General features: G+C 36.9%; 2 protein-coding genes across 2 annotated transcripts in view; both read left to right on the top strand.

The window, feature by feature from the left end:
* The window catches only part of UBA3 (ubiquitin like modifier activating enzyme 3), a 27,083-nt gene extending 14,667 nt beyond the window's left edge, over positions 1-12,416 (top strand). The window contains exons 7-18 of the mRNA XM_007946060.2: positions 1,109-1,152; positions 1,488-1,552; positions 1,825-1,980; positions 2,723-2,825; positions 2,972-3,085; positions 10,481-10,534; positions 11,006-11,042; positions 11,140-11,221; positions 11,570-11,670; positions 11,794-11,857; positions 11,942-11,996; positions 12,328-12,416. Coding sequence (XP_007944251.1) covers positions 1,109-1,152; positions 1,488-1,552; positions 1,825-1,980; positions 2,723-2,825; positions 2,972-3,085; positions 10,481-10,534; positions 11,006-11,042; positions 11,140-11,221; positions 11,570-11,670; positions 11,794-11,857; positions 11,942-11,996; positions 12,328-12,416 — 964 coding nt within the window. The remainder of the gene's footprint in view (positions 1-1,108; positions 1,153-1,487; positions 1,553-1,824; positions 1,981-2,722; positions 2,826-2,971; positions 3,086-10,480; positions 10,535-11,005; positions 11,043-11,139; positions 11,222-11,569; positions 11,671-11,793; positions 11,858-11,941; positions 11,997-12,327) is intronic.
* A 2,884-nt stretch (positions 12,417-15,300) lies between these two features.
* TMF1 (TATA element modulatory factor 1) overlaps positions 15,301-23,272 on the top strand; it is a 75,472-nt gene continuing 67,500 nt past the window's right edge. The window contains exons 1-3 of the mRNA XM_007946058.2: positions 15,301-15,445; positions 19,781-20,985; positions 22,950-23,053. Of these exons, the coding sequence (XP_007944249.1) occupies positions 15,304-15,445; positions 19,781-20,985; positions 22,950-23,053 (1,451 nt within the window). The 5' untranslated portion in view covers positions 15,301-15,303. The remainder of the gene's footprint in view (positions 15,446-19,780; positions 20,986-22,949; positions 23,054-23,272) is intronic.

Here is a 23,272-nt window from a genome sequence, read left to right as displayed (position 1 = left end):
ATAGCGACCCCTCCTTGGGTTTCCGAGGCAGTATCACTACGGAAGTAGGATTGCCCAACCTTCCTTCCGAGGAGTGGCTGGTGGGTTTGAACTGGTAGCACTATGCTACCAGTTTTATTTCTAGAGAAGTAAAAATCTAGGGCAGGCATACTATGTATTGATCCTCTTTTACCACTTTGCTTTTTAAGAGGTAGTGGGTTGCTTGTCTTAATTTTATGGAAACAATGTTAAACTTGTTCCATTAGAAATGTATGAGAAAATGTTCTTGTAAATTTGTGCTGTTAAAGTAAGTACTGTGATTGCTTCAGGAGCTCTGGTGGCACAATGGTTAAGTGCTCAGCTGCTAACAAAAACTCATCATGGCAGAAAAGACCTAATGGTCTGCTCAGGTAAAGATTACAGCCTAGGAAACCTCCCGAGGCAATTGTACTTTGTTCTAAAGGGTTGCTGTGAGTCTGAACAACGGCACCTAACAATAATCATGATTGTTTTGCACTCACAGTTAATTTTTATGTGTTCTCTTTGAAGCCTCTAGGCACATGGACATAGCTGTTAGGGTTTGTTTGGGTAAAGAAATTTGGAAAAGTGAATTGAAGGAAAGAGGAGGAAGGAAGACTTCATATCCCTCCAAACAACAAGCAGCAAATCTTTAACAACTGAAAAAGTTATTGAAATCATACGTATTTTTTAAAAATTAGTGACTTTTGAAATCACTTAGCTAAATAGGAACTATAATGTGTTTGTTTCCTTTATTAAACACATTTATTGCCTGTCTGGTTCTACTGATGATTACATATTTTGCCTTTGCAGCACTCATTGACTTTATATAAAAGTATCTAAAGCAGTGAAAGTGTATCTCCTAACAGACATAAATATAACATGGGACATTCAGGATAAAAGTGTTTAGGAGAGGAGGAGAGTTATGAAAGAGGTTTTGTTGTGAAGGAGAGTTGTGCTCGTTTTATCAGATTCCTTGAATTACACTGCTTTGAATATTGGTGACATTTCTTGTTTTAAATGTACCTTTTTAGTTTGTTCCTTCTGAAGTTGTTAAATTCACTTTAGAAATTAAAAACTTCAACAGCTTCGTGCCTTTACTTGCATTCAGACATTTCAACAAGATTCAAGATTTTAATGACACTTTCTATCGACGTAAGTTGTTCATTTGAAATGAAGCTCCTACTGAATTATTACTAATTTTTAGTTAAAGGTTTCCACCCAAGGTTGTTAGCTATTTGAAGGCCTTTTCTTCAGTTGCTTTCATCTCTATTAATGTTGATTTTGCAGTAAGGTAATTCACTGATGGAGAATGCACTGTTTTAATTTTTAGAGTTAGTTACCTTTTCTGTGCATTCAAGGATTGAGAACTCTGTGTGTGTGTGTCTATACTATAATAAAAAGTGTATTTTTTTCCTGATCCTTAGAAACTATAAATTATTATATGCAACTGTATTTTTCCTTTGAACTACATTGTTTTTTTCTCATAGAATTTCACATTATTGTGTGTGGACTGGACTCCATCATTGCCAGAAGATGGATAAATGGCATGCTGGTAAAGATTTTCGTGTTGCTGTGGTTCTCTGAAGTTCTTGCTTTTGTTCTTGACACACACTGAGAGTTAGAATTATGTATCATATTTTTTAAAAGTCAGAATTCACTTAATTCTGAATTTATTTCTAGTCATTCATTTTGAGGTGAGGATATAAGTTGCTAAAATAGTAATCCTTTCATTTTGATGGCAAGATCTACTTGTAGAATTAACTGAGCTCATGCTCCTTTGAAATTTTTTCCTTCCCTTTTAAATCCTATATATCATTTTCATAGATATCACTTCTAAATTATGAAGATGGTGTTTTAGATCCAAGTTCCATTGTCCCTTTGATAGATGGAGGGACTGAAGGTTTTAAAGGAAATGCCAGAGTGATTCTGCCTGGAATGACTGCTTGTATAGAATGCACACTGGAACTTTACCCACCTCAGGTAATCGAAAATGGCCCTGTATTTGTTATATACCACCCTGGGACCAAGATAGAATTAGAATTGAATTGTTAAGTCTAATAAGTATTTAGGATTTTAATTAGTTATAACTATATTTTTAAAGTCATGGGAAGAAAAAAGATAAAATATGAAATACTGCCCTGTGTTTAATATAGTTCAGATATTATCCTGTTTGAATAATTAATTTATATTAATTTTTAATTTGAGGAATACAAGTCAAGGGGAATTGGAAAGGCATATTGTAATAGAGCTGTAACATACCTTCTTTGATTTCCTCCTGTATTTGTTTCAGGGAATTAAAGATACCAGGCATGAGAGTGATCTTTCCAAAGATGGGACTTTTTAATCTCTTTACCCACTTTAAAGGATACTTGGAATTTTGAGTTATAAATAATCTTTAGGAACATTTACTTGGAATTGATTTAACTCTGAATTTGTTTTAATACATTCAGATTCAGATTTAGGTAGACATAACAGTGTGCTAAAATTTAAGAATCTGTGCAGCCGTTTTCTTTTTTTTGGTCTAATAAAGCTTAAATTTATATCCCTTGTAAATTAATATAGATATGGAAGTGTAACTGATGGTATAAAATATTCTGTTTATATAAGTGGAAGGCTAAGTTGAATTAAAAGAAATTGTTACAAACTAGATAGTAAATAAAAAGTTGCATTTCAAAATAATTTATCATTTAAAATTGCTTAAGAAGACAAACTGTGGTTTTAGGTTAATTTTCCCATGTGCACCATTGCATCTATGCCCAGACTACCAGAACACTGTGTTGAGTACGTGAGAGTATTGCAGTGGCCTAAGGATCAACCTTTTGGAGGTAATAAACTTAATAATTTAGAGTTACATAAAATACGTATTTGTGAATATTATTCGTTTGGATAATTACGTTAAAAATAAAATATTTCATTATTATATATACATTTCTGTCTCCCTCTCCTTTTTTTTTTTAAAAAAAAAAAACAGAAGGGGTTCCATTAGATGGAGATGATCCTGATCATATTCAGTGGATTTTCCAAAAATCTCTAGAAAGAGCATCACAGTATAACATTAGGGGTGTTACATACAGACTTACTCAAGGTAAGCTAGTGAATTGTCATGAATTAAAATCTTCGGATTGTTGTTTTTTTATGAGTTGGGAACGCTTTGTGTGGAAAAATTGATAAGTGACTTTAGTTAGTAACAGACATTTGAGGTTCAGTAACAGTAGTGTGGAAAAATAGTTTGTAGGTGCCCCAAAGTAGGAGGGAACTGAGTTCAGCAGAGTCCATACTAGTTGCCAAACCAAACTCACTGCTGTTGAGTTGATTCCAACTCATAGCAACCCTTCAGGAGAGAGTAGAACTGCCCCATTGGATTTCCAAGGCTTTAAATCTTTATAGAAACAGACTGCCTCAGCTTTCTCCTGCCAGTTGGCTGATGGGTTCCAGCTGCCATCCTTTTAGTAGCAGTGGAATGCTTTAACCACTGTGCTACCAGACTTCCTCAAACTCTTACTAACTGGGGCTAATTCAGGGGAATTTAGTATTTCCCACCCATTATGGTAAGACATTGGACTTAGGCAGCTAAGAATGACAAATCTAGGGAACCAATTGTTACTCCCCTTAAAATAGAGAACAGCATAGTCCTTTTCACAGGTCCTGATCTGTTGGAGTCAGCAGTTAATTACCAAAAAATGAGCAGTTCAGAACTACCCAGCGAGCACACCTCTCATTCCAAGATTGGAGTCCAGGGAACACAAGGTTTTCGCTACAGAATTCCACTTTGTAGACAATTTGGCTAGGATATGGTGTTTACTTACGTTTTCTTGACTATGGAAAGGCATTCGACTGTGTGGGTCATAACAAATTATGGTAACATTGCAAAGAATGGGAATTCTAGAACATTTAATTATACTGATGAGGAAGCTGTGTATAGACTAAGAAGCAGTCATTCACATAGAGCAAGGGGATAAAACATAATATAAAGTCGGGAAAGGTGGGATTAGTGTTGTATCCTTTTATCATGTTTAAACAATCTGTATGCTGAGCAAATAATCCGAGAAGCTGAACTACATGAAGGGGAAATTGGCATCAGGATTGGAGGATGACTTATTAACAACCTTGCTTGCTGAAAGTGAAGAAGACTTGAAGCACTTACTGATGAAGATCAAAGACTGTAGCCTTCAGCATGGATTACACCCCAATATAAAGAAAACAGAAATCTTTACAGTCAACAAACAACATGGTAAATGGAGAAAAGATTGAAATTGTTAAGGATTTCATTTTACTTAGATCCATAATCAGTGCCTGTGGAAGCACCAGTCAAGAAATCAAATGATGTATGTGTAGCAAATCTGTTGCAAAAGACCCCTTTAAAGTGTTAAAAAGCAAAGATGTCACTTTGAAGACTAAGGTGTGCTTGACCCAAGCCATGGCATGGTAATTTTAATTGTCTCATGCATGTGAGAGCTGGACAGTGAGTAAGCAATATCATAAGAGAATTGATGCATTTGAATCATGGTGTTGGTGAAGAATATTGAATGTGCCAGGGATTGCTAGAAGAACAAACAAACCTGTCATAGAGGAAGTATAGCTGAAATACTCCCTAGAAGTGGTAATGGCCAGATGTCATCTCTTATACTTAGGTCATGTTGTCAGAAGGGACCAGTCTCTGGAGAATGATATCATGCTTGGTAAAATAGACAGCGAACAAGAAGACAACTCTTAACGAGATGGACTGACACAGTGATTGCGACATGGGCTCAAGCTTGGCAATGAGTGTGAGGGTGGTGCGGAATTGGGCAGTATTTTATTCTGTGGTACACTGGGTCACTAGGAGTTGAAACCATTATGAGACAGCACCTAACAACAACAACAAGGCAATCTATTTCACATTTAGAAAGACTGTTAGGTAATTATTTTACATATTGAGCAGAGCCGAGATCTCCATCTTTAATTTGGTCTTTGCATTATTCCAAGGTGTTACATAATATCTAATTCCCCTTTCAAGTAATAGCCCATAATGTATCGAGGACAGTAAACTTCCATTAGTTCCTTTAATCCTATGTCATGTTGCTTGTTGTTTTTTTGTAACCACTATTATGTGTAATTCTAGTTATTCCTGTTTCTCTTAGCTATATTACCTGGGCTAGAATGCAGCATTCTAGGGTTTACTTTGTTGTAGATAATAGTTTTATGATTGATGTGGTCTTAAAGAAGAGCAGGGATTTTTCTGTTTTGCACACTGATGATACGTTTTGTTCTTTGGATCAAAGAATGTGGGATTTTTCTTTACATAACAATTGCTTAGTCACATCTCCGCATTACAGATTTGACAGTTTTTTGTTTTTGTTTCGTGGGTTTTTTTTTTTTTTTAAATATATTGTGAGTCCTAACAAATTTATTCTTAAAATTCCAGATGCTGTTCTTTATTTTTTTAATTTTTATTTGTATGTTTTTATACATGTATGGCACATAACAACAACATCATCTATCTTTTATGCCTGACAATATATCTGTTCTTCTTTGATAATATCTTTTATCTCTTTTCTAAATAATTAAAATATTTAACAAAACTGAGAATAGGCATCTGAATCACACCTTTGTGGGCCCTTTTACGTTTATCATTCTGTTATTCAGGCCTTCTTGAATATTTTTTGTTTTGTTTTATTTTATTCACAAGATATGAAAGGCCTTTCCAGATGCTAGCTATACTGTCTTTCACATTACCCTGAGTTACCAAACTAGTGAGAATGACTAAATGAGGCTAGTCCAACACTGACTTGTCTCAGTGAACAGTTCAGTCATATTGATGATCACTGCTTCCTAGTCCAAGTACTCACAATTCCTACTTTCTAGAATTTTGTCCAAAGTCATCACCAAGTTCAACAGAAAGAGCTTTGTTTTCCTTTTCAAAACCTGCTGTTTTTCTGTGAATCTTTCCATATATTTATTGATATTTCAGTGATATCATTTGATAATTTCACTCATACACACTCCTTGTTTGCTCCCCATGCTACCCTACACTGACTTGTTTTGTGTTCCGAAGACACCAAGTTCATTCTCACCTCCTTAGAGTTTTAGCACTTGCTGATCCCTGTGCCTAGAATACTCTTTCCTCTGATCTCCTAAAGGCTGGTTCCTTATCCCTCAAATATCAGTTTAAACAGTTTTCCTGATCATCCAACTAAAAATGACTTCTCAGCCAGTGAGTAGTTTACACCCCTCACCCCATTCATAGTTCCTCTAGTGCTAATTGGTAGCCTCAGTTACACTCTAATGCATACCTGCCCTGGGGCTTTTACCTTGCTTTGTGCTCTGCAGAAAGGCTCTTTTCCTAGGTCATGGTTTAGGTTTCTGCTCAAATGTCACCTCAAGAAGGCCTTTCCTGACCATCCTATCTACGTACTGCTCCCACCATTATTACTCTAATACTTACCTTCTAAAAGTTTCCTGTGAACTTGAGTATTACCTCCTCAAACAGAATGACAGGGCCCACAGATGGAACAGGTAAGGAGGGTGAGGATCAGCCCCAGGTGGCAAGGAGCAGTGGGGAAGCCCAGAAAGTGAGCAGAACAATTGGAACATCTACGGGAAGTGAACATGTCTGTCGATTTGTCATACTGTGGTGGCTTGCTGTTGCTGTGAGGCTGGAGGCTGTGCCAGAAAGAATGCCCATGGTGGACTGGTTTTGTTGGAGCTTCCAGTCTGAGACAGACTCAAGAAGGAAGAGGCTGTCCATTTCTCAAAGAATTGGCCAGTGAAAACCTTATGAATAGTGGTGAAACACTGTCTATTACTGGAAAATTTTATGAATAGCCCTGAAACATTGTCTGATATAGTGCTCAAGATGAGTCCCTCAGGTTAGAAGTCACTCAAAATATGACTGGGAAAGAGCTACCTCATCAGAATAGAGCCTACCTTAATGATATGGATAAAGTAGAGCTTTTGGGACCTCCATTTGCTGAAGTAGCCTGACTAAATATAAGAAACAGCTGCAAACATCCACTGATGATTGGCACATGAAATGTATGAAGTATGAATTTAGGAAAATTGGAAGTTGTCAAAATTGAAATGGAATGCATAAAGATTGATATCCTAGGCATTAGTGAGCTGAAATGGACCGGTTTGGGCCATTTTGAATCAGATAACCATATGATCTACTGTGCTGGAAATGACAAATTGAAGAGGAATGGTGTGGTATTCATTGTCATAAACAATGTTTCAAGATCTATCCTGAAGTACAGTGCTGTCAGTGATAGAATAATATCCATACTCCTACAAGGAAAGCCAGTTAATACTACTATTACTCAAATTTATGCACCAACCACCAAAGCCAAAGATGAGGAAATTGAAGATTTTTATGAACTTCTGCAGTCTGAAATTGACCAAACATGCAATCAAAATGTGCTGATTATCACTGGTGACTGGAATGCAAAAGTTGGAAACAAAGAAGAATCACCAGTAGTTGGAAAATTTGGCCTTGGAGATAGAAATAATGCTGAAGATCGTATGATAGGATTTCACAAGACCAACGACTTAGTCACTGCAAATACCTTTTTACAACAACACAGATGGCAGCTATACACATGGAGTTCGCCAGATGGAGTACACAGGAATCAGATTGACAACCTCTGTGGCAAGAGGCGATGGAAAAGCTCAATATCTTCATCCAAAACAAGGAGCTGATTGTGGAACAGACCATCAACTGCTCATTTGCAATTTCAAGTTGAAGTTGAAGACAATTAAAACAAGTCAATGAGAGCCAAAATATGACCTTGATTATATCCCTCCTGAATTTAGAGACCATTGAAAAAAATAGATTTGAAGCATTGAAGTCTACTAACCGAAAACCAGAGGAATTGTGGGGTGACATCAAGAATATCATCCATGAAGAAAGTAAAAGGTCATTAAAAAGACAGGAAAGGAAAAAAAGCCCAAAATGGATGTCAGAAGAGACTCTGAAACTTGCCCTTGGACAGAGAGTAGCTAAAGCAAATGGAAGAAATGACAAGATAATAGAGCTGAACAGAAGATTTCAAGGAGCAGCTGGAGAAGACAGTCAATTATTATAATGAAATGTGCAAAGATGTGGAGCTGGAAGGCCAAAAGGGAAAAGCACACTCATCATTTCTCAAGCTGAAAGAAGTGAAGGGGAAATTTAAGCTTCAAATTGCAATATTGAAAGATTCTATGGGTGATATACTGAATGATACAGGAAATATCAAAAGAAGGTGGAAGGAATACACAGAGTCACTATACCAAAAAGAATTGGTTGATGTTCATCCATTTTAGGAGGTGGCATATGATCAAGAACCAATGGAAGCTGCACTGAGGGAAGTGGCAAAAAAACAAGGCTCCGGGAATTGACGGGATACCCATTGAGATGTTTCAGCAAATGGATGCTGCACTAGAGGCACTCAGTTGGCTTTGCCAGGAGATTTGGAAGACAGCTACCTGGCCAACTGACTGGAAAAGATCCATATCTGTACCCATTCCAAAGAAAGGTGATTTCACAGACTGTGGATATTATCAATATCATTAATATCACACACAAGTAAAATCTTACTGAAGATAATTAAAAAAACGGTTATAGCAGTATATTGACAGAGAACATCCAGAAATGCAAGCTGGATTCAGAAGAGGATGTAGAACGAGGGATATCATTGCTGATGTCAGATGGATCTTGGCTCAAAGCAAAGAATACCAGAAGGATGTTTAATTGTGTTTTATTGACTATGCAAAAGCATTTAATTGTGTGGATCATAACAAATTGTGGATAACACTGAGAAGAATTTCCAAAACACTTCATTGTATTCATGAGGAACCTGTACATAGAGCAGGAGGCTGTCATTTGAACAGAACAAGGGGATGCTGCATGGTTTAAAATCAAGAAGGGAGTGCATCAGGGTTGTGTCCTTTCACCATACTTACTGAATCTGTATGCTGAACAAATAATACGAGAAGCTGGAGTATATGAAGAACATGGCATCAGGGTTGAAGGAAGACTCATTAGCAGCCTTTGTCACACAGATGACACAACTTTCCTTGGTGAAAGTGAGGATGACTTGAAGCACTTACTGATGAAGATTGAAGACTACAGTCTGCAATATGGATTGCACCTCAATATAAAGCAACAAAAATCCTCACAATGGGGCCAGTAAGCAACATTATGATAAATGGGGAAAAGATTGAAGCTGTCAAAGATTTCATACTACTCTTTTCTACAATCAACACCAATGGAAGCAGTGGTCAGGATATCAGATGTCGTAAAGCATCGGGCACATCTGCTGCAAAGGACCTCTTTCAAGTGCTGAAGAGCAAAGATATTTCCTTAAAGACTAAGGTGCACTTGACACAAGCCATGGTATTTTCAGTCGCTTCATATGCATATGAGAGCTGGACAATAAAAAGAAAGACTAAATAAAGAGTCTATGCTTTGAGTTGTGGTGCTGGCGAAGAATGCTGAAAGTACCGTGGACTGCTAAAAGAACTAACAAATCTGTCTCGGAAGAAGTGCAGCCAAAATTCTCCTTGGAAGCAAGAATGGCCAAACTTCGTCTCACATACTTTGGTCATGTTGTAAGAAGGGACCATTCCCTGAAGAAGGATATCATGCTTGGCAAAGTGGAGGGACAATGAAAAAGGGGGAGGCCTTCAATGAGATGGATTGACACAGTGGCTGCAATGATGGTCTCAGATATAGCCAAGATCGTGGGGCTGGCACAGGACCAGGCAGTGTTTTGTTCTGCTGTACATGAGGTCACTATGAGTCGGAGATGACTGGACGGTACCTAACAACAACAACAAAGCAGGATGAAAGCTATCTAAGAGCAGATCATTTGTTCTTCACTACTATTCACAACACCTAGAGCAGTATTTGGCATATAGTAGACATTTGGTAAATTGACTTAAAAGATGAATTGAATTTGCCTGACTAGGAACTGTAAACTCTTCTCAATATGTAGTCTCATACATGTTCTTATAGCCTTCATTAGGGCTTGGTGTGTCCCTTTTCCAGCCTGATGATCAAAGACATTGAAAGAAGCCAAATTGGAAGTGAAGGAGCCCAACCAGAGGTCCTATCCATTTTATGATTATTTTTTTGGCTGTCAGTATAATAGTCCTTTGTCCATTCTAGCTTTCGGGGGAGGAGCAATCATCATCATATTGGCAGTGCTCTTACTGGGCAATGTCTCTACTACTCATTGCTTGTGACTACCTTTTCTTCCTCTTGGGAACTCTGGTGGCATAGTGGTTAAAGCATTTGATTGTTAACCACAAGGTTGGCGGTTTGAACCCACCAGTTGTTCCACGGGAAAAGGATGAAGCAATCTGCTTCCCTAAAGATTTACAACCTTGGAAGCCCAATAGGGACAGTTCTACTCTGTCCTGTAAGGTCGCTATGAGTCAGAATTGACTCTGGCTACGAGTATATGTACAGGTAGGTTAAAATATTTTTTTTGTTTAAATGACCATACTTAATATTTTTCAGGGGTTGTAAAACGAATCATTCCTGCAGTGGCATCCACAAATGCAGTTATTGCAGGTGAGGAAAAGGCCACCGCTTAATTTTATTTTTTTACTTTTGTTTTTAATTCTGTTTCTCACCACTAATTTGGCTTTTCTGCAGCTGCTTAATGTCAGAAAACTGGGATTCTAGGGATGACATCTTTTTGAGTGAGTGGTATAATTAAGTTGAACAAGCTATAAGACCTTTACATTTTTTGTTTTAAATTATACGGTACTTTTCAGTGGGGCCATTGTATTGCCATTTATTTTTAATCAGTATAGCAAACTCTTCATTAATCTGATGAAGAGGAATAAAAACATAGTATCACTATCACTTAGATTATACAAAACAAATATAAAATACATATTTTAATCAATAGCAGTGAGTGTGGATAAACATGTTCTGTTTAAAGATTTATCTGTTCTGCTTGATAATTATTTAAAACTGCTAAGTTCAACCACTTAATTTTCATTGAGTTAAAGTGCTTTTGTTTTCTTCTCTCTTCAGCTGTGTGTGCCACTGAGGTTTTTAAAATAGCAACAAGGTAATGGATTTCTATTTATATATATATATATATATATATATAAACCTACATTATGAACTGATTCAATTATGTAAAGATGAACATTTTTTCATTACAGTGCATACATTCCCCTTAATAATTACTTGGTATTCAATGATGTAGATGGGCTGTACACATATACATTTGAAGCAGAGAAAAAGGTTAGTAGTATTAATAAAAATTCTTTGTGTTTTAAATTTTTTATTTTTAAATGTTAATTACGAATTAGAAATTTGAACCAAAATTGCCCACACTCTTAAGTATTTTACTTTCTAATTTCCTGAACTATACTTTTACTACATATCTTTTGTAATACAGCCTAAAAATAAAATATCATATAGCACAATAATTTAGGGAAAATAGTCTGTTATGAAAACAGTTTTTAAAGATAAAAAACTGTTCATGGGAAACGTGTGATTATAAAGCAACTTGATTTCTGTCTCACTGTTTACAGAGAGATTAGTATTGATGCTTATACCATTATGGTTTGTTGCATTTCATACTTGTAGGAAAACTGCCCAGCTTGTAGCCAGCTTCCTCAAAATATTCAGTTTTCTCCATCAGCTAAACTTCAGGAGGTTTTGGATTATTTAACCAATAGTGCTTCTCTGTAAGTGTTCTGGGTTTTCATACTTGTAAAAATAATTTTTGTGATTTTAAAACTTTAAAAACTAGAATTGTCTTTTTTGAGAATGAATGATCTTTGATACTTTTTTTTCATGATTATATGTAGGCAAATGAAATCTCCAGCCATCACAGCCACATTAGAGGGAAAAAATAGAACACTTTACTTACAGGTGATCAGTGTTTTTTTTTTTAAGGAATTTATATGAAAAGCTTAATTTCACTTTAATGTACTTTGAAATAATTTTGTTTCCTAGTCAGTAACTTCTATTGAAGAACGAACAAGGCCAAATCTCTCCAAGACATTGAAAGGTATTTCAAATAAATGTATTTACCACTAGTTTTCTTCTTTTTGGGCGCTGGGGGTTGGTGAACGTAGTATGTGCTCATTCTGGAAGATTTGCTCTTAATAATGTTTTTAAATGATGATAGGATCATAATTGGTTATGTATTTAGACACAGTTATAATAGAATCAGTTGCTCTTTTAGTAGAATATTTTAAAATCTCTCCAAAATCAAATATATCACCTTGATTAAAGACAAATAGATTTTTATGTTTATTTAAACTATGGTTGTGTGTGTATGTGTGTTTTATCCTTTTCGTTGAGATATTTTTGATTAATTGTACTTTTCCCATTTTCAGAACTTGGACTCATTGATGGCCAAGAACTGGCAGTAGCTGATGTCACCACACCCCAGACTGTGCTATTTAAACTTCATTTTACTTCTTAAGGAAAAGAAATCTGTACATAATAGCAAACTCACAGTTTGTGGATGCTAAGAAATTTAATGTCACTTTTAGCATTAGTGTTGCTGAAATTTGACTTTTTTTCTTTTTTTTTAATACAATGAACCACTCTTTTTTAAACTTTATAACTTTCCCTAGAAGACAGAAGAATTTTGGAATTGGTGCCTGTAAACATTTTCATGAATAGTAAGAGAAATGATGCCTGGAGAGATGATGTACAAATTTATTGCTTCTGTTAGAGGCAAACACCCTCTTGTGCGTGACTTGTTTGTTGTAGTCAAATAACTAATTCCTCAGCTTTTTGGTTGAGTACCCATATATACAAAAGATGCCCATTTAAAGAAAATATGAAAATTAAGTTTTAAATAATGTTAAACATTACCACCTATTTGACATCTAGAGCATATTGAACATAGAGTATTTTTTGCTTCATTTAATTGTTGCTGTCTGAATGTAAATTATTACAAAGGGTTTCTTGTCTATAATACCTTGTAAACAGTGTAATAGCTGAATACTGTGCATGGAAATGGGGATATTTTCATGTATCTGCAGTGCCATAGAGGCCAATATGCACAATATTAAAGCCAAGATGTTTAAAAGAATGTAATGTTTAAACATTTATCACTGATGCTTTCACACTATTTATTAATAAAATCATATATTGTCTACTTTTTTCCCACTGAAATTTGTAAAATTTTATTTAGTAGTTCCATAGTAATATAGGAATAGTTTTTAAATGTGTAACAGAATTGTCAGCACATTTTTACTGCCCCTGAGTTAATACTGCTGTTACAGTGATTTCCACATTGAACATCTATTGATTTAGTTTAACTTGTGCTAACAGTAATGTTAATGAAATGGAATAATATATATATTTTTTATCATTGTCTCTTAAAATACTTTTTTTCCCCTAAAGGAGTAAGACTTAAAACAAAGTAAAGCATAAGTATTAAAAATTGGTTCTAGTATCTTAATGTGGGAACATGTAGTACCTGTTCTCATTTCATTGTACTTACATGAGTTTATTTATTTATTTTTAAAGAACTTTGTGATTACATGTCATTGGATTTTCATTTATTACTCTAGAGCACCTTGTGGACAAATAAATTGTACTAAAAAAAGTACACAGGAAATTAATACATTTTACTTAAAAAGTTATGGTTTTAGCTTAATTTTTTGAAAGTGAGGGAGTTGACCTTTAGCATCTCCTAAATACTGGTGGTATACAGCAATTCTCAAAGTAGCATTTAGGTCATTTTCCCAGAGCTGTACAATTAAGAGTCTTGGAACAGTGATTCCAACCCTTAATGTGCCCCCAATCTTTTCTTAGACTACTTAGCTGAGCTGTTTCAAAGTCCCTGAGCTATTTATTCAGCACTACTTGTGTCGATAGCATAGTGGCTAAGACACTTGCCTGCTAACCAGACGGCTGGCGGTTCAAACCCACCAGCCACTCCTCGGTAGGAAGGTTGGGCAATCCTACTTCCGTAGTGATACTGCCTGGGAAACCCAAGGAGGGGTCGCTATGAGTTGGGTTTGACTCCACGGCACATAACAACAACAACAACAACTTGTGTCGATTACTAAATTGTAAGTTTTAAGATTCAAATTTTTACTGAGGGTAGGTAAAATGATTGGAAGACAATCATAACTCTTAAAAGCAAGATTTTAATCTGATTTTTTTTTTTTTTTAAGGAAAACCAATTCGTTTATGGCATAGTGCCTTGTAGTGGGGTAAAATACTTAAAATGTCTATGGTCCATAGACAGGTGAAGCAAATAGCCACAGCAAGGGCGTGTGTAGTAAGACCATGTGATCTAAATTTTTAAAAAGAAGCTGGAAATCTGGATTTTTGCATGAAATCTGGCTTTTAAATACTAGTAGAGTTTTATATTTAACATTAACAGGGGCCAGACCAAACAGCTGCCAACAGAATAAGGCGACCAGAAATTTAAGATTGCTTCATGTGGCCGTTTGCCAAGATAATTCACAGAGAAAAAGTTACATTTTAAGTAATATGCACAATGTACAAAATAGGGCAAGTTTTAGTGCTTCTCACTTCTTTCAATAGGGCAGTGAGTGTCCCGGTATTGTGAGGTGGAGCTTGTGCCATATGTTCCACATGTTCCAGTGTTTGAGACAATGCCCAAGTGTGATCTTGAGTCTACCGTTACTCACTCGTGTGAGACGGATTTTTACTTCCGTCTGGTGACCTGAGTCAAGTCTTGCAAACTCAAACCGGGGTTTCTCCCTAAGGCCAAGTTAACACAGAGCTTACTAAATATTTGAGACAAAGAGCTCAGTAAGGGAACTGTGATAGCTAAACTTCCCTTTTTTTTTTTTCAATGAGTGCTGTCAGCTGGCTTTTCGTACGTGAAGGAGGGAGCCCACAGGAAAACAGTCTTACTCCTTTCAAGGAATCGACTTTGGTAGTAGCTAAAGTTTTGCCTTTGGGTGAATATGCATCCCATCCAGAATCTGTACTCAGCTGGCAGAGTGGTTACGCGTTTCTCTGTAACTAAGTGCAAGTCGGTTTACGGATGTGACGTCAACGTTCTTTACCCTTGTTCTTCCGTCTCTCGACGTAACCTCTGGGCTCCCGGATTCGGTTGTGTACGTGGAAGAAGTTAGCGCATGCGCAGGCCAGGCCCTCCTCCGCCTCAGCTGTGCGGGAAGAGCTGAGGGAGGGTAACATCCCTCCCTGGCTGGGGGATGACGGGCTGGGTATGGGCACCTGCTGACAGAGCCCTACCAGTGGAGAAGTAGGCGAGGCCGTTCTGCTGCACCTTTGCCCTGGCCTGAGCCTGGTCGGCCTGGGCCTTGGCCTTCTCACTCGGAGCTGCCGTCGTCACTGCCGGCTGAGGAGGGGAGATGAGTTGGTTTAACGCCTCCCAGCTTTCCACCTTCGCCAAACAGGCTCTGTCCCAGGCCCAGAAGTCCATCGACAGGGTACTGGACATCCAGGAAGAGGAGCCGAGCGCTTGGGCTGAGACCATTCCTTACGGAGAGCCGGGTAAATGAGGGAGGAGCGAGGTCCATGGGCTCCCGCAGGCTTCTGAGGCAAACAGGTTAAGTGATATAAAGAGGGACCTTCCTCACTGAGAGTTCTGAGGAAGTAATTTCTCCCCGGTCTGTTTCCTTCCTAAATGCTTCTTTAGTCTGTGGGTTGGTCTTTGCTTTTTTTCTTGAGGGAAAATCCAACCCCAGGTACCTTTGGCTGGCTTCGGATGATTGGCTGATTCGTTGTTAAGGCCTCTTTTCAACACAGCTGCAGGCGTGTTGTTGTTGGGAGGTGCTGTGGAGTCTGTCAGCTCTTCCTAGCGACCCCATCATCAACAGAGCGAAACACTGCCTTGTCCTGCGCCACCCTCACAGTCGTTGCTATGTTTGAGCCCATTTATACGCCCACTGTGTCATATCTTACCGTTGAGGGTCTTTTTCGCTGATCCTCTACCCAGCATGATGTTCTCCAATGACTGGTCCCTCCTGATAGAGAAATCTCTCCATCCACGCTTCTAAGCAGCATTGGGGCTGTTCTTCCAAGAAGTAGCCTTCTTGAAACCCAAGTTGTTTCCACTGACTGCGTGCTTCGGGCATTTTTTGGGTGTCCAGGTCGGAAATACGCTTATCAGCAGGGACAGGAGGAACATGAGCTAACATTTAGTGGGCACGTTGTGCTTGGCAGCACATAATGTGCTTTATGTCTTTTTAATCTTCAAAAAAAGACCTCGAGCTAGGTTCGTTATTTTAGGTGTTTTACAGAGGGTCAGAAAGGCTAAGTAATTTGCCCTAGGTCACACAGTACTAAGGGACTGAATATACTGGAGGTATTACCACGGAAACGATGGCCCAAGATTTTTGGTTTGCATCACATTTTATTTCTAAATTGCTGTGGTCTCTCTGTCAGATTTGGTGAGTGTAATCTTTTAAGGATTTTTGCTTTTGGCTGTAAGTCTAAGGAACAGTTTACCCTTCTGGTATGTGGGGTAGAGATTTACAGATTTTGGGAATGGATGAATCTTTGTGTGAATTCTTTCTGGATTCTGTTTTTAATTTTATATCTTGAAAAGTCAGCACCTAAACTTGAGGTGCACATTTTAAGATATTTTGGCCCTGTTGCTTTTTTAGAAAATGTTATATGACTTTACTAGAATAGCTCAACTGCTTAACTTCCTTTTTTTTTTATATAACTCACATTTTTAGTTATCAAAATTTCAGAAGAGATAGAATGTTTAAAAATAAAAATACTTGTTTTCAGAAAAGTGGAACTTAAATCATGTTGCATACTTTATTTTTAAAAACAGATTTTTGAGACTCAGGTGTTAGTGAAATGTTAAAATGTTTTAAGTTTTTGATTGCTGTCTTTCAAAGGTGATTGACCAGTGTGTGATAACTTTTTTTATTGTAGTTTGGGTAAAAGTTTACAGAGCAAAATTCATTTTCCTGACACATTTTGTTTCATGACATTGATTCCAATCCCCATAATGTAACAGCTCTTTTCCCACTTCCTCCCTTTCCTTCCCACTTTTTCCCTGTGTCCTTTCCTATGCATTTCTGCCCTCTGAGCTATCTCCCTGTGCACATACTGCCTTTCTGATCTCCCATGGTTGATCTAAGGAGTGCATCTACCTGGTATATATGTTCACCTTGTATGACTGGAAGACTGGGCAATCTACTTCTATTAAGATTTAACGCCTTGGAAACCCAGAGGGGGTTGCTATGAGTCGGAATTGACTTGATGGCAGTGAGGTTTGTTTTTGTTTTGTTTTGATTTTTATAGTTAGACTGGAAGCCACAGGAATGAGTTCAGTTCCCGACCCGAAGGGTGACTGGGAACCATAGTCTCTGGGTTTTTACCGGTCTCTGGTGACACAGTGCCTGAGGCATCTGACTGCTAACCAGAAGGTTGGTGGTTCAAACCCTAGCCACTCCGCAGAAGGAAGATGGGGCAGTGTACTTCCGTAAAGATTTACTGCTGTGGAAACCCAGTGGGGGTCACTATGAGTCGCAGTCAACTTGATGGCAGTGGGTTTGGTGTTATCAGACCAGTGAGCCTGATCTTTTTTATGATTTTGAGTTTTGTTCCACATTGTTCTCACATTCTCTCCAGGATCTCCTATTTCAGAGTATAATAGTTCTAATAAACAACAGATAATCCTGGAATTTATTTTATTCTCCAAGAAGCAAATTTGATTCCTGTCATTCATTAAGATGACTTAATAAATGTAATCACTAGACCTAATCCTGCTTATTCATTTGCATCTTTAATCTTGTTTTCTCCTTTTTTAAAAACTGGTTTTCATATTCTGCAGAAATGGACATAAGACTATGCCCCCAAAACTGAAATTTTCTGTGTACTTTTTATCCCAATCACCTTTGATGTCATATTAAAAGAAAGACTTTAAAAGGGTTTGATAGTTCTTTGGACCTTTTAGTTACTTAAACTATCTGCATAACTTCCAGTTGTGGAGGATTTGTGATAATGCTGCTCAGCTAATTTTAAATCTACAAAAGGAAGAGAGGATTTTAAAAAGAAATACTTTATACATTTTATCCAATACGTCTCTTTTTGTTGCTTGTTATTGGGCTCTTTGGTAGTATTTGTTTCCAAGACTGATAAAATAATTAACATTTTTCCCAGAAGATAGTTTTATCCTTTGTGGGCTTTTTTTTTTTTTAAATACTAGTCTAAACTATGGAGTCCTTGAGTGGCACCATTATTCTGTGCTTGGGTGCTAATCGAAAGGTTGGCAGTGCAGATCCACCCAGAGGCACTTTGGGATAAAGTCTTAGAAATCTGCTTCTGAAAGATCACAGCCATTGAAAATCCTGTGGAACACACATGAAGTCACCTACCATCTATATAAAAAAGCAATAATTCTTAAAAAATGTACATTTCTGAAATTCATAATGACATTCTCCTAATTGCTGACATGTTTTGAAATTTAGGAAGAGACCAAAACATTCTGTTAGAGGGAGTTTGGAGAACGGGACTTGGAACATGGGGTTGTCATTAAGTTGATGAAAATGAATTTGTTCTGTACAAGTTACTGTTCCTTATCAGTTTAATTTTATCTTTTAAACAGATTTGTCACTAGTATTTTGGGTTCAGTATTTGAGTGAGTATTGCCCTCCATCTAGCTTATAACTATGTTTCTCTCTCTCTCTCTCTCTCTCTTTTTAATGTAATTTTGGGGAAAGTTTACAGAGCAGTTCATCCTCCATGCAGCAGTTCACACACACACTGTCTTATGACATTGAGACACACACAGTGCAGCAGCTCTCCTCCCACCTATTCCACATAGCCACCTCTTCCCTGTGTCCTTCACTCCCATGTACTCCTGCCCCCTGAGCTGTCTCCCTGTACATACAAAGCCCTTCTATTCTCCCATGATTGATCTTTCCAAGGAGTGTATCTTCTTAATGTAAATGTTCAGCTCATATGCCTGTCTTTCATTTGACTGGAAGCTACAGGAGTCGGTTCAGTTCCAGACCTGAAGGGCAGCTAGGGCCCATAGTCTAAGGCTCTATCAGACCAGCCAACCTGGGTCCCCCTCCCCCCTCTTTTTTTTTTTTTTTTAATGATTTTGAGTTTTTTTCCACATTGTTTTCCAGCTCTATCCAGGATCTCCTATATAGATCCCCCTCCAGGTGTTTGACAGTGGTAGCTGTGCACCATCTATTTCTTCTGGTCTCATAGTCATATAGGCTGAGGATTGCATGGTATACTAGTCCCTTGGACTAATTGTTTCTGTGTGTCTTTGGTTTTCTTCATTCTTCTTTGCTTTGGACGAGGAGAGACCCATCATTACCTCGAGATGGCCACTTGCAAACTTTTAAGATCCCAGTCTACCAAAGTAGGATGTGGAACAATGTTTTTGTATGATAGCTTATAACTATGTTTTTTTGTTGATATGCAAGAATGTAATTACGTGAAATTGACTAGCAGGTAGAGTCATTTTGCAGTCATGTGTAAATGACGTACATGTTCTTGTGAGGTGAAGCATATGTATCTTGGCCTTACTGTGAGTTATATAACAAATACTATTGCTTTTTTAATTTAAATAGTTGTGGGATGGAATAATTTACTTGGTTCTGGTAGGCCAGTCCAGGTCAGGTCTTCTACCTGTGCTTTTAGTCCCTCTTGGTCAGATCCACACCAGTTTCCCTCTTTAAGACCCAAGTTAACCTGGGAAATAATTAATTATATAGTAAGCAAGGAGCTTTACAGATGCAAATTACAGGTTATATTCCATGGGTTTTCTTTATTTATATTTATATTGCATTATAATAAATAAAATTAAATCATAATATAATTATAATAATAATTATTATTTTTTTGTCAAAGGAATAAGTCTCCCTATTAGTGGAGGATGGGATACTTCAACTTGGGGCTTAAAATCAAACACTGAACCTCAGAGTCCGCCAATAGCCTCTCCTAAAGCAATTACAAAGCCAGTTCGGAGGACTGTGGTAGATGAATCTGAAAATTTCTTCAGTGCCTTTCTCTCTCCAATGGATGTCCAGACCATTCAGAAGAGTCCAGTAGTATCAAAACCTCCAGCTAAATCACAACGACCAGAAGAGGAAGTGAAAAACTCTTTACAGGAATCTTTGCACACTAGACAGTCAAGAACAACTGAAAATATTGAATCAAAAACAAAAGACTCTTCTCTGTGTGCATCAGAGGAATCTCTGGCAGTAGATACGCTGTCACCTAAAACTGAAGACAAACATGAAGAAATTGTTAACAAAGAATCTGAAATGAAAGTACCAACTGGACATTTGAAAGTATCTGAAAGTGTTATTACTGTGAAAACAACAACAGAAAGTGGATCTAATATTTCCACCCAGTCTCTCACAGCAGAAACAAAGGACATGGCTTTGGAACTTAAGGAACAAAAACATGAAGACAGGCAGAGTAATACACCTTCTCCTCCTGTTAGTACCTTCTCATCAGGTACTTCTACCACCAGTGATATTGAAGTTTTAGATCATGAAAGTGTAATAAGTGAGAGCTCAGCAAGTTCAAGACAAGAAACCACAGATTCAAAATCAGGTCTTCACTTGATGCAGACATCTTTTCAGCTTCTCTCTACATCTGGTTGTCCTGAATACAGTCGTTTAGATGATTTCCAAAAACTCACTGAGAGTTGCTGCTCATCTGATGCATTTGAGAGAATAGACTCATTTAGTGTACAGTCATTAGATAGCCGGAGTGTAAGTGAAATCAATTCAGATGATGAATTGTCAGGCAAGGGATATACTTTAGTACCTATTATAGTTAATTCTTCAACTCCAAAGACTAAAATAGCTGAATCTGTTGAAGGAAAATCTGAAGAAGGAGTAAATGAAACGGTTATACCCACTGAGGAAACAGAAATGGAAGAAAGTGGACGAAGTGCAACTCCTGTTAACTGTGAACAACCTGATATCTTGGTTTCTTCTACACTAATGAATGAAGGGCATGCTGTCTTAGACAAGGAGGCTGAGCAGAACAAAGCTGCTGAAAGTCAGCCAGAAGCACTTTCTGGGAAGGAAGATGTTTGCAAGGTAATTCTAGAAAGTAGAAGGGGATTTTAGTATATGCATTTCAGAGATAAAATAACTTGTTTTAGAAATATTTTCACTGATGCATAATGATTTTACTGATTAAAAAGATAGATACTGTGCCATTTCAGTGTGGCGTTAAGGACCTTAAAATTCAAGAACTAGTGATACTAAATTATTTGAAATGTCTCCGAGGGCACCATTGTAAAATTAAGTTTATATTTCACTATAACTGATCATAAAAAAGTTAACCATCTTCATTACAGGTGAGTCCTTATCACCTTAAAATTCTCTAATGCTAATGAGCTTGTCAGTTTACAAAGACTGTCTTATTTTAATTTACATCTTCAACTCTTTGCACTTAGAGGTGTTAAAACATATCTGAATGTGTAGTTTTTCTTAAATCTGAAAATTTTTTTGCATGTTCACAATTGTTGTTGTTGTTGTTATGTGCCATTGAGTCGGACCCGACTCATAGTGACCCCTCCTTGGGTTTCCGAGGCAGTATCACTATGGAAGTAGATTGCCCCATCTTCCTTCCGAGGAGTGGCTGTTGGGTTTGAACCACCAGCCTTTTGGTTAGCAGTCAAGAGCCTTAGGCACTATGCTACCAGAACTGTTCACAATGGTAGTAGTAAATCTTCAATGGAACTTTAGTCTTTAGATTTATTTTTGATGTTTTTCTGATGTTATTAATTGCTTCAGTTTGTTTTCTCTTTGTGCTATTTTTGATATCTCCTAATGGTAGTTATCGTACATGAATGAGAAAGAGAAATATCCAAGGAACAAAGGCATTGCTTACGAATGACAAATAGCTTCTACCATGTAACGTACAAAAGGAAAGTGGCATAAATTCTTTAACATTAAGTCACAGTTTTGATTTTTCCTATGATTTTTAGATGTAGAAATTGAGTTGGATCTGGCATCTTTAATAGACTCCTCTGAAATACAGGATGTCTTGAAGAAATGTCCTGTAAGTGCCATATATTGCATTATTTAATATTAAAAAAGTGCCAGGTTCTGTTACCTATTATTCACAAAGAAAATACCATGCATATTCCGTTTTAAAGTTCCAGTAGCAGTTTGTGTTCCTAGAAGCCAACACTAATTACTATATATAAGATATTTTTTTAACTATTTTCAGTATGCTTATGGAGGTAAGTGATTTCTAAAATAATCTCAGCTTTAACTCAGGTATGACTTTAGCGTTAGTCCCAAAGGCACCTTTCTTCCCATTATATACAAGTATGTTACAGCTTCAGCAGGAGCAAAGGAAATAACTATTCTAAGCATTCCTTTTTACTTAGCTTTATACTGATATACTCTGGAGATTATAAAATGCCTATGGATTTTCAAAAATTACTTTTATTTTCCAAATGAAATTATCATACAAAAAGTATATATTTTATATTTGAGTTAAAGGGTAATATATAAAAACAGACACTTACATACCTCCTGCCCAGCTAAGATACATGTAGAATGTTGTCAGACACTTTAAAGCCCTGTCATTGAAATTTCTTGATTGCATCTCTCTCCCTACCTTTTTTGGTGAACATTCAGATTATTCCCAGATTTTTGCTGTTATAAACAAGCTGCTATAAATATTCTTAAGCATGTCACCTAGTGTGCGTATGTAAGAATTTTCTCCTCTGAAGTGTACTCAAAATGGAATTTTCTTCATGAAATGTTATATGGATTTTCCATTAGGTATTGCCTAATTGTTTACAAAAGTAGTTGTACAAATTTATACTTCATGTGCTATAGCATTATACTGATTTATACTCCTGCTGGCTAGGTATGTGCATTTGTTTCGGATTCTCTGTGTTCCTAATATATTTTTAATTCCTTTTATGAGTTAATGCTGTTTTATTTATTATAGTGATTGGATTGCCCTTACAAGTCATCACCTGTATGTAAAAATGATCTTTTAAAGTTAAATGTTTTGACTTTTATGTATTCTTCTTCAGACAGTTGATTTTCTGAATGAGAAATTGGAAAAAAGGGAGGCTCAGTTATTATCTCTTAGTAAAGAAAAAGCACTTCTGGAAGAAGCCTATGATAATCTGAAAGAGTAAGTGTTTTACAAATGTGGGTAATTTTACACATTTTATAGAGGTCTGTACACTTTTTTTTATTAAGGAATATTTTTTAAATCAAGATGTCTTATAACTTGTTTATAATTACTGAAAATTGAATAGCATTTCAATTCTAACCTTAAGTAGAGATTATTTTTCTCCTTAAATTTATTATATTTGGCATTGAAGACAGGTGTTTTGAAAAAAAAAAAAAA

Source organism: Orycteropus afer, unplaced genomic scaffold (assembly GCF_000298275.1).
Source record: "Orycteropus afer afer isolate SDZICR_OR568_19922 unplaced genomic scaffold, OryAfe1.0 scaffold00149, whole genome shotgun sequence".
Classification (NCBI taxonomy): Eukaryota; Metazoa; Chordata; class Mammalia; order Tubulidentata; family Orycteropodidae; genus Orycteropus; species Orycteropus afer.
This window is presented reverse-complemented; position numbering and strand designations above follow the sequence as displayed.